The sequence below is a fragment of the Babesia bigemina genome (assembly GCF_000981445.1).
Source record: "Babesia bigemina genome assembly Bbig001, chromosome : II".
NCBI lineage: Eukaryota > Apicomplexa > Aconoidasida > Piroplasmida > Babesiidae > Babesia > Babesia bigemina.
Window position 1 is genome coordinate 992,422 of NC_027217.1, and position 16,757 is coordinate 1,009,178.

At 53.2% G+C, this 16,757-nt stretch overlaps 11 protein-coding genes across 11 annotated transcripts; 5 read left to right on the plus strand and 6 right to left on the minus strand.

The window, feature by feature from the left end:
- Positions 1–376: 376 nt before the first annotated feature.
- Positions 377–1,679, minus strand: BBBOND_0204340 (hypothetical protein; the record flags this gene model as incomplete). The annotated part of the gene is made up of 4 exons (XM_012912008.1): positions 377–770; positions 977–1,189; positions 1,227–1,601; positions 1,675–1,679. The coding sequence occupies 4 exons, from the start codon at positions 1,677–1,679 to the stop codon at positions 377–379; spliced, it is 987 nt and encodes a 328-aa protein (XP_012767462.1).
- A 130-nt stretch (positions 1,680–1,809) lies between these two features.
- On the plus strand, positions 1,810–2,406 carry BBBOND_0204350 (hypothetical protein; the record flags this gene model as incomplete). Its single annotated transcript, XM_012912009.1, has 4 exons — positions 1,810–1,860; positions 1,898–1,991; positions 2,027–2,335; positions 2,372–2,406. The coding sequence occupies 4 exons, from the start codon at positions 1,810–1,812 to the stop codon at positions 2,404–2,406; spliced, it is 489 nt and encodes a 162-aa protein (XP_012767463.1).
- Positions 2,407–3,061: 655 nt separating this feature from the next.
- Positions 3,062–3,760, plus strand: BBBOND_0204360 (small heat shock protein, putative; the record flags this gene model as incomplete). Its single annotated transcript, XM_012912010.1, has 3 exons — positions 3,062–3,148; positions 3,177–3,218; positions 3,314–3,760. 3 exons carry the CDS (start codon positions 3,062–3,064, stop codon positions 3,758–3,760), a joined length of 576 nt encoding a protein of 191 aa, XP_012767464.1.
- A 406-nt stretch (positions 3,761–4,166) lies between these two features.
- Positions 4,167–4,904, minus strand: BBBOND_0204370 (ATP-dependent Clp protease proteolytic subunit 1, putative; the record flags this gene model as incomplete). The annotated part of the gene is made up of 3 exons (XM_012912011.1): positions 4,167–4,567; positions 4,603–4,783; positions 4,869–4,904. 3 exons carry the CDS (start codon positions 4,902–4,904, stop codon positions 4,167–4,169), a joined length of 618 nt encoding a protein of 205 aa, XP_012767465.1.
- A 596-nt stretch (positions 4,905–5,500) lies between these two features.
- Positions 5,501–6,701, minus strand: BBBOND_0204380 (membrane protein, putative; the record flags this gene model as incomplete). Its single annotated transcript, XM_012912012.1, has 4 exons — positions 5,501–5,720; positions 5,757–5,848; positions 5,886–5,989; positions 6,092–6,701. 4 exons carry the CDS (start codon positions 6,699–6,701, stop codon positions 5,501–5,503), a joined length of 1,026 nt encoding a protein of 341 aa, XP_012767466.1.
- A 544-nt stretch (positions 6,702–7,245) lies between these two features.
- Positions 7,246–10,441, plus strand: BBBOND_0204390 (u5 small nuclear ribonuclear protein, putative; the record flags this gene model as incomplete). Its single annotated transcript, XM_012912013.1, has 2 exons — positions 7,246–10,077; positions 10,274–10,441. The coding sequence occupies 2 exons, from the start codon at positions 7,246–7,248 to the stop codon at positions 10,439–10,441; spliced, it is 3,000 nt and encodes a 999-aa protein (XP_012767467.1).
- A 576-nt stretch (positions 10,442–11,017) lies between these two features.
- Positions 11,018–13,180, plus strand: BBBOND_0204400 (hypothetical protein, conserved; the record flags this gene model as incomplete). Its single annotated transcript, XM_012912014.1, has 1 exon — positions 11,018–13,180. The coding sequence occupies one exon, from the start codon at positions 11,018–11,020 to the stop codon at positions 13,178–13,180; it is 2,163 nt and encodes a 720-aa protein (XP_012767468.1).
- Positions 13,181–14,088: 908 nt separating this feature from the next.
- On the minus strand, positions 14,089–14,496 carry BBBOND_0204410 (CGI-141 protein-like protein, putative; the record flags this gene model as incomplete). Its single annotated transcript, XM_012912015.1, has 1 exon — positions 14,089–14,496. One exon carries the CDS (start codon positions 14,494–14,496, stop codon positions 14,089–14,091), a length of 408 nt encoding a protein of 135 aa, XP_012767469.1.
- A 240-nt stretch (positions 14,497–14,736) lies between these two features.
- BBBOND_0204420 (hypothetical protein) lies at positions 14,737–14,943 on the minus strand (the record flags this gene model as incomplete). The annotated part of the gene is made up of 2 exons (XM_012912016.1): positions 14,737–14,819; positions 14,841–14,943. The coding sequence occupies 2 exons, from the start codon at positions 14,941–14,943 to the stop codon at positions 14,737–14,739; spliced, it is 186 nt and encodes a 61-aa protein (XP_012767470.1).
- Positions 14,944–15,011: 68 nt separating this feature from the next.
- On the minus strand, positions 15,012–15,940 carry BBBOND_0204430 (membrane protein, putative; the record flags this gene model as incomplete). Its single annotated transcript, XM_012912017.1, has 5 exons — positions 15,012–15,256; positions 15,293–15,349; positions 15,411–15,555; positions 15,617–15,686; positions 15,723–15,940. The coding sequence occupies 5 exons, from the start codon at positions 15,938–15,940 to the stop codon at positions 15,012–15,014; spliced, it is 735 nt and encodes a 244-aa protein (XP_012767471.1).
- A 435-nt stretch (positions 15,941–16,375) lies between these two features.
- Positions 16,376–16,594, plus strand: BBBOND_0204440 (hypothetical protein; the record flags this gene model as incomplete). The annotated part of the gene is made up of 1 exon (XM_012912018.1): positions 16,376–16,594. The coding sequence occupies one exon, from the start codon at positions 16,376–16,378 to the stop codon at positions 16,592–16,594; it is 219 nt and encodes a 72-aa protein (XP_012767472.1).
- Between the last annotated feature and the right edge of the window lie 163 nt (positions 16,595–16,757).

Below are 16,757 nucleotides of genomic sequence, written 5' to 3' on the forward strand. Positions count from 1 at the left end.
CAGCTAAGCTTATTGTTCCGTGAACAACCCTCTACCCCAAACCTGATGGACGCCCGCATGGATGACACCAGTGACGATCGGCAACGGACCGAGGTGGAGCCCGCAACAGGTATCAGCGTGAGGCGGTAGCCCCGCAAAACCGAAAAGCGGCCCTAGGCACGTAGCCACATAGCACACTATAAAATGAGAGAACATAATCATAATAAGTGGAGTTATTTATACATTTGAAATGACGCCATATATATTAATTAGTGCTGTGAACTTATACTGATAGTTGAGAGCACATTGCGATTAAAAAATTCTAAGCCATCAAAATTAAACTAACATGTACAATCGTCATGACTGGAAACATTATTATGTTTATGTTTAAGCTCCACTATTTTGGGGGAAGTTTGTCGGAGCAGCGCATCAGCCTGTTGCACTCTCTCTCCAATTGCAAGAAGTTGTGACCGCCGACAAAGAGCACTTCACCTTCTATCTTCAAGTCAAACATGCAACGTTTGATGCTAACGAGTTTGTCATCTAATATTTTAGTTGCGGCCTTATCCTTTGTAAATTTTATGCCTGCATTGCCCAGTTGTTTTGTGAGGTGGTCGACAAATGACGTAGCTGATACAGGCGGGAGTACGGCAGTAACCATGGATTCCTTCTCCTGTGGTATCACCAGATGTATTAACGCTGTAGGGGATTGTTTAATTTCTTCTCTGAGGTGCTGGTTGAAGTGTTGGAACTCATTTTGAACGTTCACTCTATAAACGTTCAACGGCGACCTGTAAAAACTCTTCATTATCGAGAAAATACAGCAACGTCACAAAAATGGTACATAAATAAAGCCGCATGTATTTTGTCACGACTCGTATCGCCCCTCTGATTACTAGAGTTGAATACTAATGCAGAACGTTTGAGGACACGTGATATATAAATCAGTTACCAACGCAATACAGACTTGGCTGCATTGTGACATAAACATACGTACCCTTCAACTGCTGCGATCTCTGTCAGCAATGCGAAAAGCAGGTTTAGCCTGTTTGACTCCTCATCGTTGCTCCCCGGTCGGTAATAGACTACAATCGTGGGCTTGTTGACGTATATCAATTTGGCAAGCTCCTTCGCCGCTAACAGTTTTATTGGCGATGGAATTTCCACGACGTGAGGTATTTGCTGAACTTTCGTTATATCCTTTTCGATCCTGAAGCACGGGTATATCACAGTTAACCAGGGCTTACCTCCTTCGCCCATTGAACGCGAATAGCGTTACAAGCCCAACTGGCACGGCTAGAGCGGCAACAAATGCGATAACGGGCAACCCTAGACACTGATTGGATCCCTCTAGAGGTGACATACCTATGGATATGCCCTGATATATGCGTTCCCCTCGTGTCAGCCTCCTTCCGTCAACCAAAAGTGCACCCGAATCGCTGGGTATCACGTACTTCGACACTCCAGCCTTATTTTCGGGAATCGATACCTGGTAATTCGCATTGTGGTTCTTAGTCTGCCGCACCAGCTCCCATCTCCTTTGCGAAGCAGCAAACCTCGCGCAGACGCCAACGCGGCAAATAAACATCGCCTTCTGGGCGTACAACAATCCGCTGGCAGCGCTACAGAAAAGACACAATTTAAAAGCACGCCTTAACGATAGAAAAGCAACGACGGCTTCAGCGTGCCGCACACCTCATCATTTTATATTTTGGAATATCCGCGCAGTAGAAGGTTACACACCGCGTACGATCAGTTCACTTCTTTCGCCTATATGTGTAGGTGAGACCAGGTAACGGCCGTCGGTTTCGAGTGGAATCTGCCGTTAGAATGGCAAGCGGAAACAACAGCGTCGTCTACCTCGCCGTCATCGGAGAACAGGTGAGACATTCTTCAATGAACCTTAACATAACGTTAGCGTGAACTTATCGTTTCTCGCGCCTTCGGTGACGCTGACGAGGCGCAGCTGCAGCTGTCTGCATATGCTGCTATGGACGTCATTCAGGAAAAAAGTAGGTCCACATGATGGCATTGCAAGGTGTTTCAGTGGTTATCCAACACTATTCGGCCACACCCGGGGAGCAGTCAGACCCTTATCTGGGATTCATTACTCCTACGTTGCTCGGGGAGGAATTTTATAAGGTGCATGCCTACATGGCCGCCACGGGCTTCACCATCATCGCAATTTTCGACGAGCATGACGCTTCCCTAGAGTCCATTAGACAGGTACTTCAGTCGCTCAACAGCCGTATCGCTGCGCAGTTTTTCGAGAAGATACACATCCTATTTGCGAACACAATGTGCAACCCATTTATGTCAATGAAATTTCATTCACCGAGGTTTTACGCCAGTTTGGGTGAGTAAACAACTATAAAAATCAAACTTGATGCAGAAAAGATCGCGTCGGAGTTCGCCACACCGCATTAATAGAGTGTTACACAGTTATGGGAGCCACATTCATAAGGCATTGACAACCTCTCAAAGCGAATGACCGCTGTCGACTCGCTTCAACACCGCGAAATCGCTGCACACCCTTCTCAGACAAACATCGACATCAATAGCTATTTTTCTCATCGACCTATACGCGTTACATTACCAAATACATTGGTGAACGCAGTGCGCGACTTCGCATGAGTACGAAAGGTCTACGGAATTGAGTGTTCACAGCGCCAATGCTGCACATATTTTGCAAGAACTGTAATAAACACGTTTAACACATAGTAAACGCGTTGCGATTGCTGTTGAGGCTTATAATGACACAGCCCTCTGACGCACAGCGCGTTAGGGGTGTGCCATATAATATCTGTGTTTATGGCCAAGTATTCCGTGATCTGACGAATTTAGTGTTGCACCATGACAGATAATAATATTGCATACGGGCTAGCTCGTCAGCACGTTCCCCTTGTAGCTAAATATCGCATGATGGTACGGTGCGCTGTGTGCGGCACGTGCACCTCACCCGTTGTCTAGTGCCATAACATATTGGAACATTGTCGGTTTACTCTTTCGTTGGCATTTAACTCCTGTTCCGAGCAAAATTTTTATTGCAATTTTTTCTTGTAACACCTGAGCTTTTTTCGCGATGTCGTGCATTATGAGGTGCAACAACTCCGAACAGGAGGTTGTCATCGATGAGCAGACGGGACTCCCAGTGAAGAACCACGACTACGTAAGTCTTTATGCGCCTTTCATGCTAGTGTCGCCGTAGCGTGGCTATAATGTATTTCGTTTGCTCGTTCGTTGGTATATGTGACGCAGAAAGCGGCGCACCTTAAAGGCAGCTCAATTCGCAGTGTTAGATTGCTTGCTTTATCGCACACACATGTTTTCTCAGACTGAGAAGCCCTCTGTGATTTACAAGCCGTCGACCATTGTTCCTCAAAACACCATCCTTGAGATCCCTCCTCCCAAGGAACTGGAAACCCCTATCACCTTCAACCCCACTGTGGACACCTTTTTCGATGCTGACACCAACAAGATCGTTGTTTTGATGGAACTGCCTGGATTCAGCCACAACGACATCACTGTGGAGTGCGGTCTGGGAGAACTCATCATCAGCGGCCCCCGCCCCAAGGACGAGCTTTACGAGAAGTTCGGTAACAACCTTGACATCCACATCCGTGAGCGCAAGGTTGGTTACTTCTACAGGCGCTTCAAGCTCCCCCACAACGCCTTGGACAAGTCTGTTGCTGTGTCTTACTCCAACGGTATCTTGGACATCAGGGTTGAGTGCTCGCAGTTCTCCGAGATGCGCCGCATCCAGATCGACGGCAAGGCATAAATCATTAATGTTCATTAGGTTTCTCTGCAACTTCTATGGATATGAATCTGCGCCATTTATCGAGACCAATTACGATTTTTACACTAGCTATTTGAGACGTGTCTCCGCTTTTAGTGCACATGACTGCTTTTATCGACTATGTCACTAATTTAGAGAGACATTTGTTCCAATAATCTTTGTTTGTGGTCCTTTGTTTTGTTCGTTTTTGTTGCTTTGTTTCTGCAAGATCCGCGGCCGTGCTGTAGCGCAGAAATCGTTGCTTTGGATGCTGTGTTGGCGAAGTTCTCTTCTGAGGCGTATTCGGCAGGGGGCATGATCCTTACGATACCATTCGACAATGCCGTCTTCCACCTAAGTGATCAGCGACTAAACGGTAAACACCCAGGTGCGAAAGGCGGCTGGTGCGTCAGTCGATACAAACGGCGGGCCCCACCTCAATATGCGATGTCCTTGTCTTACAGATATGATCTATGAGACCATATTCGAGTGCCTCTGCAGGCCTCATGTAGTTGTCTCGGTCGCAATCTATCTCAATTTGGTCAATGGGTTTCCCTGTAAAATGCGAAAGATGGGCATTGAGTATCTGCCTAATTTGCAGTATCTCGTTGGCCTGAATCTTTATGTCGCTCACCTGACCATGGGCACCGCCTAAGGGTTGGTGGATCATGATGCGCGAGTTCGGCATCGCACAACGCATCCCCTTGGTGCCGCCTGCAAGCAGAAATGCGCCCATCGACGCCGCCTGCCCTACGCATATGGTTTCAACCGGCATCTGCAGGCTCTGCAGCATGTCGTATATGGCCATTCCTGAGCAACTTTGTCTTAGTGATGTGAATACCCACCTGCTGATACCGACCCCCCCGGAGAGTTAATGTAAAATTTAACCTTCTTGACGGGATCCTGCTCGTTCATACGCAACAATGCGCTTATTAGTCGATGCGCTGCGCGATCAGTCAGCTCACCGTTGAGGAAGAGAGTGCGTGAGCGAACATAGAAGTCGTCTATCTTAGAATCGTAATCCCCCTGCATCTAGTGGAGGCTTAATCTTTCCGTCACACACACCTGTGTTGAAGTGTACACATCGGGTTTATTGTCCAGTAAATGTGACCTTCGCAAGCCGAAGACGTTGCCGGAAGGGCAACATAGTGAGGAATCTCGTCTCCAGCTGACCGGCGACCGCCAGCCAGCAGTAGTCGGCAGAAGGCCAGCCACTGAGAGCGCAACAATCAGCCATACCCCCCAAACCATACTACTGATATTTGAGACGGCAGTGATGCTGTCGTCGTTCTGACCACCAGCGGCGCAAAGGCGCGTATGGATTCTTCCGTCAGTCACAACAGGTGAAACATTATGGCGGACTCTCGCGTGGCATCAAGTAGGTCACGACGCACATCTTTTATGAACGCTTTTAGCTCCGGAGCTACGACAGGCGGCGGCGTCGTGCCGCATTCGCCTCGGATCCGAGGCCGACGTGGACCTAACCAAGGTGGAGCAGCATAAGGCCACGATACGCGGTAAACGCGACGGCAACGATACTGAAATTCTGGAAAACGCGCTGGACACCATTGAGGTACGCTTTTCAGCAACCAGCTCTACTCGTCGACGTCGCGGTGTCTTGGCGATCGGCGTTGTGGCGTATAGTTGACAACGGCAACGCCGCAGTGTGTATTGCCGCTCACCAGCCACATTAAAATACAGCGTCTAATTTAATGCAGCGCATCAGGACATTGAAGAACAAGCTCAGTTTTGGAGATTAGCGCAGCACAGCGCTACACCTGTCGAGGGCTCCGCGCTGGCGGCGGCCATGATTCTGTTGGCTGGTATGGACAGCCTGAGCGCAGCTCCGTACCCGCCTGACACTGGCATGAACCATAACGTAGTTTTGTACATACCCGTGTACAGCTCGAACTTGTTGCATAGGTGGTAGCCTTGCGGGCACGATTTCATGGCTTCCTCCTTTCTGCGCATTTGTGTCTTCCGTAGCCGCGAAGCCTACCCGCAGTTGATGCAGCCGATGGCGACGTACGAGGGCTCCACGCCACCAAGAACGGCGGAGGCTTCGGCCTGTACCTCGTCGCGCCCCAGGGCCTGTACAAGCTGGCATGAGCCGGTGTTGCCTACTAACCTTGGTATAGAACGACAGCTCATCTATGAGCACGGGCATATCACACTTGCCCATGTACGGCGACGCTCCGACGTAAAGCGGCAGCGGGTTGTATCGCACGTATGCTGCGACATCGTTGGCTGACGCGCCTCCTAGCCTACCTTTCGTTGCGTAGACACAGTCTACGATGCCTACACGTCTGTCATGCGCTGTTAACAGCTACGTACCGTTTATATACAATGTCAAGGAAGACTTGTCCTTCACCACAGCGATATGGTACCACTGGTGCGGTTGAAGCCTGCAGTTGGACTCGACCTCCATAGTTTGGCTGGACTCCACTGACAGCAGGACGCGCACACGGCCGTCCTTGGGGTTAACTGCGATTTCCGGGGCGCACTCACTGAGCGCGGCCGTGCGGATTCCTTTGTGGACGAGCGGGCAGTAGTCGTTAACTTTATCGGCACTCGCAGCTGATTCCTCGTCCTTCAGGAAGAACACGAACAGCGCCACGCTGAACTCGTTTGACCGCAGCGACTTGGTATCCGGAAGGTAGACGAAATTCTTCCGGAAGTATGCCGAGCTCCCGACGCCGCTAAACCCCGAATGCCCCGCCACTGGCCCGACTCCGTGGTTGCCGAAGCCGCTAGAGTCGACGGCAACCTCCTCGTCGAAGCGGTAGTGCAGCACTCGGCCGTCCCTGCGTGCGCTGGGCAGCAGGACTGTCGCCCCGTCCTTGATGCAGATGGAGGAGTCCACGACAACATCACATCCCTCGAAGGCTAATCCGATGCACAGGGAAGAGCAGAGCGCCGCGCACAGCCAAAGTGTGCCAACCATGACGGCCGACATGCCCAGGCACCAAGACAATCACCGGTGCATAATCTTTCGGCCCAGAGTCCACGTCATAATGGAACGAACTCATACGGCAGACGTCCGTAAAAGCGATCGCCTTGCCCCCGTGCCTACGCCATGGCATAGGAATGAGCGCGTCCGTCTACTAGTGCGCTACCGCCAACAGGCGCTGTGTAAGACACGCGATTCGCGATTGCGAGTTAGAGGTCCTAAGTGTGATTTGACGTTGTTACCGACAGGGATATATCACGTGGGACTATAATTTACCAATGTGCCCCCAATCTGGTGAATTGTTGCGCTGCGCGTGACGGTACAGTCAACCGGGCGCAGTCACCGTAGGCGTGCGCAACGTGACCGAGTTAAGTGTGAAACTGCCGCCACTAAAAATCGTATGTGCGACGTTCCGACTTCTGGGTGGAAGGTTGATAAATGATTGGTTAAATCCACGTGAGCACTTCGACTGCTGTGGGGAGGGTTCCTTAGGAATCTCGGCAGAATCCGACATTTTGCGGACCTCCGAGGGCTCAGAATGGACCAGGAGCTGTACGACGAGTTTGGTAACTACATCGGCCCCGTCCTTGACGAGGATCTCGGCGGTGGTATCGACTCCGACGGGAGCGCCGGCGACGGCGAGGCTGCCGACACAGTAACTCGCCTCGGCCCCGCGGACGTCGTGGAGTACGATGGCGGGACCGCGGAGGAGTCGCCGTTCAAAGATGTGGAGGTCTTCATCCAGCACGAAGACACTCAGACCATCGAGGAGCCCATCGTAAAATCGCAGGAGACACGCGTCGAGCGCGTCAGCTACATCAAGCGCCTGGACGAAGACATCAGCGCGAAGAGCTTCGATATCCTCGAGGAAAGGCTCCCGCGTAACCGGTTCAGCTTCCGCTTCATGACCACGTTGATGCGTCAGCCGCAGTTCATACGCAACGTCTGCATCTGCGGCGATCTGCACCATGGGAAGACTACGGTGGTGGATCGGCTCATCAACTACAGCCGATTCCCGGATCCAGACGCCGCTGAGGGGTTCGACCCCAGCTTCGTGCGCTACACCGACACGCGGCTCGACGAGCAGGCGCGGGAGATGTCGATCAAGGCCACGCCGATCTCGCTGGTGTTTCAAAGCGAGGCTGGCACGGCTAGGAACAAAGCCGTGAAACACAAGTCGTACCTCTTCAACATATTCGACACTCCGGGCCATGTGAACTTCATAGACGAGTTCATGCACGCTCAGAGCCTGTGCGATGGCTGCGTGTTTGTCGTGGACGTGCTGGTGGGCCGCACCAGCACCCTGGAGCTGATGCTCAAGAGCGCCATCAAGAACGGCACCGGTTTCTGCGTGATCCTCAATTGCATCGACCGGTTGGTGCTGGAGATGAAGATTCCGCCGACGGACGCGTATCTCAAGATACGGCACACCATCGCAGACCTGAACGAATTCGTCAAGCAAACGAGTTCGCTCACTCAAACAGACCCGGTCGTCCTGAGCCCGTTACGCGGCAATGTGCTCTTCGCGTCGTCGAAGTACGGGATCTTTTTTACGCTCGAATCGTTCTCCGCTATATATGCGCCTGACGCGGACCCCGTCCGCCTGGCGAAGGCGCTCTGGGGCGACACCTTCTATAACCCCGCCACGCAGGAGTTCACGCCCGATGAGGTGGTTGCAGGAGAATCTGACGGCGAGAACGAGGGCGAGGTCCAGCTGAAGCACTCTTTTGTGGCGTTTGTGTTAGAGCCGCTATACAAGATCTTCTCTCATGTCGCATCAGACGAACGAGAGGAGCTGACGCCGATCCTGGACCAGCTGGGCGTCTCGCTGCGCGCCAGTGATTACCGGATGGACACCAGGAAGATTTTGCAGAAGGTATTCGCCGCGCTGTTCAGCGACCCCAGCGGTTTCGTCAGTTTCGTGGTCGAGAACGTACCGCCGCCAACGGAAACGGGGGCACTGAAACTCCAAACGCTCTACACGGGCGACCGCGGCACCGCGATCTGTTCGGGCATCGAGCAGTGTGACCCTGATGCGCAGTTGATGATATTCGTTGCCAAAAACTACTACCGGCTCGACACTAACGCCTTCGACGTGTTCGGTAGAGTATTGTCGGGGACCGTAACCAAGGGCCAGCGTATCAAGATATTGGGGGATGAATACACGCTGGACGACGACGAAGACATGCAGGTCCGCAGTGTCGGGTCGCTGTGGATTGCGGAAGGCCGCTACCGCGTTGAGGTGAACTCCGTGTCCGCGGGCAACTGGGTCCTCATATCGGGCATAGACCTCTGCTCGCACAAGACGATGACCATCACCTCGGCCGAAGACCCTAACGGCGCCGAAGTGTGCCGCTTGCGTCCGACCGTGCTCGCGTCTGAGCCTGTCTTTAAGGTAGCCATCGAGCCCCTCAACCCTTCTGAGTTGCCGCGCATGGTGGAAGGGCTACGTAGAATAGACCGCAGCTACCCCGCCATAAAGACGCGCGTCGAGGAGAGTGGGGAACACGTGGTGATGGGTACGGGAGAGCTGTACCTTGATTGTGCGCTTCATGATCTACGGAGGCTCTACGGTGACCTAGAGGTGAAAGTGTCGGATCCCGTGGTCCGATTCACGGAAACCATCATGGAACAATCAGCGACGAAGTGCTTCGCAGAGACTCAGAACCAGATGAACAAGCTGTGTTTCATCGCGGAGCCTCTGGAGCAGGGCATCTCTTCGGCCATTGATGAGGGCCTCATCAGCCCAGAGCTGCCTGACAGTGAAACGTCGGCTCTATTCATGGAGAAGTACAATTGGGACATCCTTGCTGCTCGTTCCATTTGGTGCTTTGGCCCCGACAACGTCGGCCCCAACATCCTGCTGGATGACGTCTTGCCAAGCGACCCCGTGAAGGCGGCCGTGGGCACTGTGCGCTCTGCTATCATGCAGGGCTTCAACTGGGCCTGCAAAGAAGGCCCCTTGGTGGAGGAGCCGTTTAGGAATACCAAGTTCAAGCTGATAGGCGCCGAAATCGCTACGGACGCCCCCATGCGCAGCGCCGGGCAGATCATCCCGGCAACCAGACGCGCCGTGTACGGGGCGTTCCTGCTGTCCACACCGCGTCTCATGGAGCCCATCGTATTTTCTGAGATCATATGCCCTGCTGACTGCGTCGCTTCGGCCTACTCGATTCTGTCCCGACGCCGCGGCCACGTGCTGAAGGACGTGCCCAAGCCCGGGACGCCCTTCTACGAAGTTCACGCGTATCTGCCTGCGATAGAATCGTTCGGATTCGAGACCGATTTGCGTGTTCATACCCATGGCCAGGCGTTTGGCATCACCTTCTTCGACCACTGGAACATTGTGCCGGGAGACCCGCTAGACAAGGTATGTTCCCTTTCCGTGTTGCCATCAAAGCTACATACCACGTGCAAGCAGCACGCGCGTCGTTGTTGTCACAATCCTTCGTCGCCTGGTTTGTTCGTGGGTGCCGTGTGTTACCGTCATGGCGTTGCTGTGACGGCTTAGATAACCGCTTCGTTACATGTGCATAACAGTTCGAAAAAAACACATCACTACGCAGTCCATCATGCTGAAAACACTCGAACCCGCCCCAATTCCGCACCTGGCACGCGAGTTCATGCTTAAGACACGGCGGCGCAAGGGGCTGGCGGAAGACATATCCATCAACAAGTACTTCGACGCCACTATGCTCCAGGCACTAGGGGACGAACTCGAGCAGTTCTACTGAATGCGCATATGCAACCAATTCGACTGTAACATACAGCAGGAACACGACATTAGCGATAGACGTTATGAAGTCTGGAGTGTGCCCGCCTCTGCGCGGATTCGCGGCTAGAGCTCTCCAGCGAAGCGGAACGCATCATAAAAATACACGCTATTGTGGCTGCACTTGACACGCAATTTAGATGGTACGCAAAGAATACATTTGAGGGTGTCTGACTTTCGCGGACAGCGCATGGAATCATGAACGCTAATGTGCGCTAGCAACGCTGCATACAGCAAAAAAAGACAATTCCTGCCACAACACGCAAATAAACAGGCAGTGCGCCGCGCCGCTACATGTGTTATGCAGGAAACTTGGGTTTGTCGCCGAGGAAGGCAGGTCCAGCAACACCACATTTTGGGGCCGGTGAGCAAACGTCCAGCTCGCTGTCATATCTGCTCCACGGACACCCGCTGCAATTTTCTTACAGCCCCCAAACATGTGAACCGAGAGGTCCCGAGGGTGTGGCTTAGATAAACAGACCGTACCGACGCACAGAGCCCTTCGATACATTCCCTCGGCGCGCGCGCCTCCCCAAAGATGCGGGTACGAAACTTCAACATATACCTGCGGGAGCAGAGGCTGCTGCGACAGGGAGACCTCAGCGTGCTGCGTGGGATGCGTGTTGGAATTGACGCGGTGTACTTCTTTCGCTCACTCAAGGGGATATGCGACCCGCTAAGCGAAGTAGGCGGCAGCCTTCCGCCTACATTCGTCAGCGTCGTTGAGGAGAATGTGGAGCATCTGGAACGCCTCGGCATACAGCCTCTCTTCGTTTTCGAGGGTATGCAGTCCAAATCGCACGTTCTGCTGTCTGCGCAGCTCATGACACTCAGCGTGGCGGAAGGCTGGCTGGCATACGCCCGCGGCGACATACAGAACGCGATAGGGAAGTTTTTGCAGAACAGCCTGATTTTCAGCGAAGACATGATCCAGCTGTTGATTCACCTTCTGCGATCCAAGGGCAAGGACACTATCCGCTGCCCCTACTTCTCCGCCGCTCAGCTGAGCTACTTCTGTGCGGAGAACGTGGTGGACGCCGTCCTAGGTCCACCTTCGCTGATGCTCTTTGGTATCCCCAGGTGCATCATCTCCGTGGATTTCCCGAAGGACTCATTCGAGTGGGTGGAGCTCAAGGAGGTCCTGGCGCGCTTGGACATCACCGCACCGCAGTTGGTGGACGTATGTCTGCTCGCGGGCACTGAGCATTGCCTTAGCTTCCCGTCCCAGAACGCGTTTTCCTTCGGGAACTGCGTCGAAATGATCAAGCAGGGACCCATAGCGAAGCATCTGTGCCAGCTGCCCCAGCGCGACGGCATAACCGAATATGTGGATGGATACTGCGTCACAAAGGCGCTCATCACGTACCCGCTCATATTGGATAAAAAGGGATCCGTGCGTCCGCTGCAAAAGGGCGCCAAGGTCCCCATGGACTACCACAAGCTGGTAGGCACCAGGATCCCCCAGGCCATATACCACCTGTTGGGCCAGGGGTTGATTGGCCCCAAAATACCGTTTGCGCTGGCCACTGGCGAATGGGTGGACGACTTTTGCCTCAATGACTCAATCGAGCTAAGGGAGCTCATCCAGGACAGTCGGGAATACAAGTGCAGGGCACTTGGGCTCGCAGTGTTCAAGCTTGACGCCGCATACCAGGCGCGTCAGATCAGGTTCCAGGGCCACGTTGCTTTCATCAAGGGGCACCCGCCCATTAAGCAGAACTCCATAGCTGTCATACCGAACACCTGCAGCACTCGCATGCTATCGCAGCAGGCCATGGGCGACTTCTGCGCCGAGATGGCTCGACAGAACAGGGACAAGGTTGACGTGGAGTTTATGCTCACGTGGCACCTGAGACTCTCCTCCAAGTTGCTGAAGGAGGTCACGCCGAGCATGGCTTCGGAGGCTATCGCCAACATGATCAGCGTGCCCAGCGGAGTACAGCGGCCGTCGGATTTGGATATTTATAACGCCAACTTGTGGTGTATCATGCTAGACAATTTGGGTTACTTCTCGCGCATGGGCAGCGCTACAGCATTTGGAAAGGTGCTGGCCAACGCGGGTCTGGGATTGACTGGGTTATTGTTCATGGAGACCTTGAAGTTTGGGCTCTTTACTGGTGAGGAATTCGAGGTGCCGTCAGACGTCGTCGTCCCGCATGAAGTATTGAGCAAATATAGAGGGAGCCTGCCGCAGGACGTATTCGAGGTGGTGAACTTGGTTTCTCGTGTGGCCTGCCTCCATCCTGCCACAGTGGACAACGGCCACTGGCGAGGGGAGATCGACTACATGATATCGAGCTACATCTGCAACCTCAAAGTGCTGCGCCGCAGCATCAATTACCTGATAGAGGGCTCTGTGATTTTGATGGGCGGTATGGTAAGTGGCGGCGAGGCGCCGTACTTGTACGAGAGTAACTGTTTCATGGCAAATTTTGTAAAATGGCTGCTTACATATGACCAAGAGCATCACGACGGCGGGTCGAATATAGTTGCGGCCGCGAAGAGCAAGTTCCCCAGCATCGTCGACGTGCAGAAGAACCTCCAGGAGTTCGCTGACTTCTGGGCCAAGATATCGGCGGTAGTGCACGAGTTGCAGAAGTACGTGCACATTGAGGCGCTGGGCACGTTCGACCGTGGCACTAAGATGCTGCAGGCTGCATTTGTGCACTTCGGCGTGTCTGTGGCCCTCCACACACCTTAAAGGATATGCACGGTTGCACTTCAGGCATTTGACTCATACGCTTCGTTGCGGTACACAAACTAATACTATAAGAAACGCGTGTTAATGTACCAAATAATGTTTGGACTGGCCACCTAGGCTGCATACGTGAAATCAGTGGTTTCCACCATATGATCTGTGTGCTTGGTTTGTCATGTCAGCGGTTGTGGCTTTCGCGGACCAGCGCGGTGGGTGCTGCTGCATCGGCGCTGTTTGGCCGCGCGTGTACATGTTGTATTAGGCGAGGGGAAGCTCTCCATTTATACTGATCACGTTCCTGGAGTCATTCCTGGCTACAGATAAGCGTTACGCCTGTCATTGACATAATATAATGGCGGTCTACTACGAAATAAAACCTAGCACGTGTAACTGATTATTTGACTGTTGGTTAAACATTGGACCATATAGTCACTGGACATCGTTCAACTGGCGCCAACTAGCGGACACAGCTCAGTGGAATGTTAAACCGATAGGTATCGCAGGTTGAGTCGTTTCATCGCAACGCTTTTACAATGACATGCGAGTTGGTTACAGCTAGCTACAACGGTGGTCGTGTAGCACGACGAAAACAGTCTCCAACTTCAGCGCACCGCAAATATACTCGGACGCATTCAAACTTTGAGCCTTTCGAAATAACGTGCGTTGTCTTTGTTGAGTGGTGTATGATGTCGGGATCTAACATGCAGAAAACTGTCCATTTTACGCTTTGTATATGCTGGCACCTATATGCCACACCGATTGAAGCAGTAGGCACCAATGAGACCGCAAGACGGCCCTCTGCTCGCCCGTGCATCACTGGGCGGTTGGCACATGTAGCCTAGTCGCAAAAGCCGACCGTACACACCGCCCATTTTGCGAGCATCCTTCGTCGTCGCACCTACTATTGAGCTTCAAAGCGGCAATGATGACGGTTCCTGTACATACGCTACGACGTTCTTTACGACAGGGAGGTCGAGGACAAAGCTGAAGGGTGTGACCCTAATGTACGATATAACGTTCGGCAGGAAAGCGCCGAACAGGACGTAGAGCCCGTACGTCTCCAGAATAAAGCCAATTTTCGTCCATCCTATCAACGCCACAAATATCCCGATGAAGTAGATTGCGCTTCCCTTGGCTCTGTATGAACTGGTGAAGAATGTGATGAATTTGCTGGTTCCTAGTATGAAGTACAACCCCGACACCATGAAAACATTCGACACGTTGAAGAACAGTGGGTCAAACAGCAGCAGAATGCTGATGCATCCTGTGATGAAGCCCAGACAGAGCAGCGCGAAGCCGAGGCGCAGGTTGCGCTCCATCGATTTCCACGCCGCACACTAACCACTAACTAAAAAATCGACCCACACCTCAGCACCGAATATGGGCTCGGTGTGTCACCCAGACGTTATAGGCTCATATCTGTGGTGAGCGGCTGGCAGCGACCCACGCATACACCCACGCGCCGCGGCAGCGCGAGACCACATTCGGAAAAGCACGCCGTTAACACATTGCATATATACACATTAATAGGTTGCTCTGCTTCGTGTGCACAGCACATCTCATTTGTCGTTGTTGGTCGCACGGCTGTCTGCTTGAATCTCCTTGCGAAGTTGCATCAGAGTCGCGAATTTCCTTCCGATACCTGTGCAGCGGGGCCACGCACCATGCCGGATACTATCCAGTCCAATGTTGTCCGTTACGATGGAGAAGGCGTCCTCCCTTTGAGGCGAACCACCTCTGCTTGTTCGTTTAGCCGAGAGATTCATGTTGCCTGCTGTCTAGGCCGCACGTGTAAACACCGACGCGCGATTGCGGTCTTTCACTGCGTCTGGTGTCACAATGCATCGTTATCACTGTAACTGTCTTCTAGGTTCAGCGTAGGACTGTCGGGGTCCGACTGCGCATCAAAAGTTATGATGAGCCCTTTGCGTTTGCTCGGGTCCAGCCTCGGGTCCCCCGCAGCTATGGGCATGAGCCTATCGAGTTTGTCGTCAATCACGTTGATTCGTTTCCAGAGGTACTGCAATTCGAGCTTGGCGCCCTTCGGGTATACCTCCGAAGCGTACTCGGGCATGGGTGCTGCGGGGAGTGCATGCTTTGCTGTACTCCACTTACGGTTGAAGAAGTTGTTGGTCACACTCGTTGACGTGTCACCCCTGTAGTTGGTGGCGCCTGCAAGGCAATGAGCTCTTGGTGTGCGTCTTGTTTCTCACGCGGAAAGACCGTCACTTACCGTGCGTCGTTTGGTGCTGGTACGACTGAGACTGATCCGTCTTGCTGTTATTGTCCGATTGCGTCGAGTTGTTCGTGTTTGTATTCGTGCTCGTCGTATTGTTGGTAGAGGTGTTATTCGTGCCCCCGCTGCCACTGTCGGCCCTCTGCGCTGCCATGAGCCGCCGGCAAAAGGCGAAAACTATCCTTCCACCGTGATGGACATACCTTTAGGTCGGCTACGGGTACGTTGTCCATTGAGCGCTCCGATCCGCCCTTTACGTCGTCCGTGTTGCCGCTGCGATGTCATGATTCCTTCGTGTGTACGTCGTACCTAGACCCGGGTGTTGTTGTCGCAGGGGCCGAGCCTGAGACTTCCGTCGCGTTGTCCGCCCCTTTGTTGGCATCCGGTCCGTACACCTTGCCCATGTGCGAGAACTGCAGGTCGCCGTCGTGCGGTGACGTAAAGGTGTCCTTGCTAAGGTGTAGCGCTGCGGCTTTGTGAGCCGATAGCAGCGCAGCAAGCGCGCCCATGAGGGCGACTCGCTTCATTTTTTCATGTGCGTTAAAGAGTGCGTTGTTGCCGGCCCTAGCGGCGGGCTGGTGTCGTCGCCGCCTTCGTGCGGCGTGTATGCGACTCCTTTCAACAGGACGCTTTGCCGTGGTGCCGAAGGTTACTACATGTTGCCGCGTTAATTCTCGGTGTAAAAAGTGCCGATGTGTTAATCGCGTGGCGTGAGCGAAGCGGCTTGCGTCTCCGTGGCATCCCCTCGATGTCCCCGCCCCTCGGGTGCCTCGCCACCACAGTGCGTTTTCAGAGGAGCGGCAGAGCATGCCTCTTTTCAATTGCAGATTCCACCACTGGATGTGTGGAATTGGATTCACCGTGAGGTTGCATTGTCATAGAGCCTTCAGGAGTGCTGCCGCGTCAGCATTTCTACCGACGCCCTAAGCGGTCCGATCATTCCGCGTGCACACCCAGGCATAATGGCGCGCTACATCGAGGCCAACGGCCACCGATGTGAGAGTGACGAAGATCCACCCAGGAGCGCCGAATCACCTGCGGAATCGCGAGACTTCAGTGATATCTCGGCTTCCCGTAATCAAACGTCCGTGATTTGCACGAAGATCAATATTCTGAAGACCAAAACACAGATGGCTTTCTCATCGCTGAAGGAACGCTTCCAAAAAAAGAAGACACATTGAGCCTGTGGCACCGCTTCGCGCATCTGGCGCGCCAAACAGCTTTTTTAGGCTCCCGTAATATAATTGCCATTACACATATGTGCGTTTTTGTGAGATGTGTCACCCCCATCAAATTTTTGATCTGGCTGGGTGGGTGTTGCCTTGGTGGCACACGCCAAAAAGT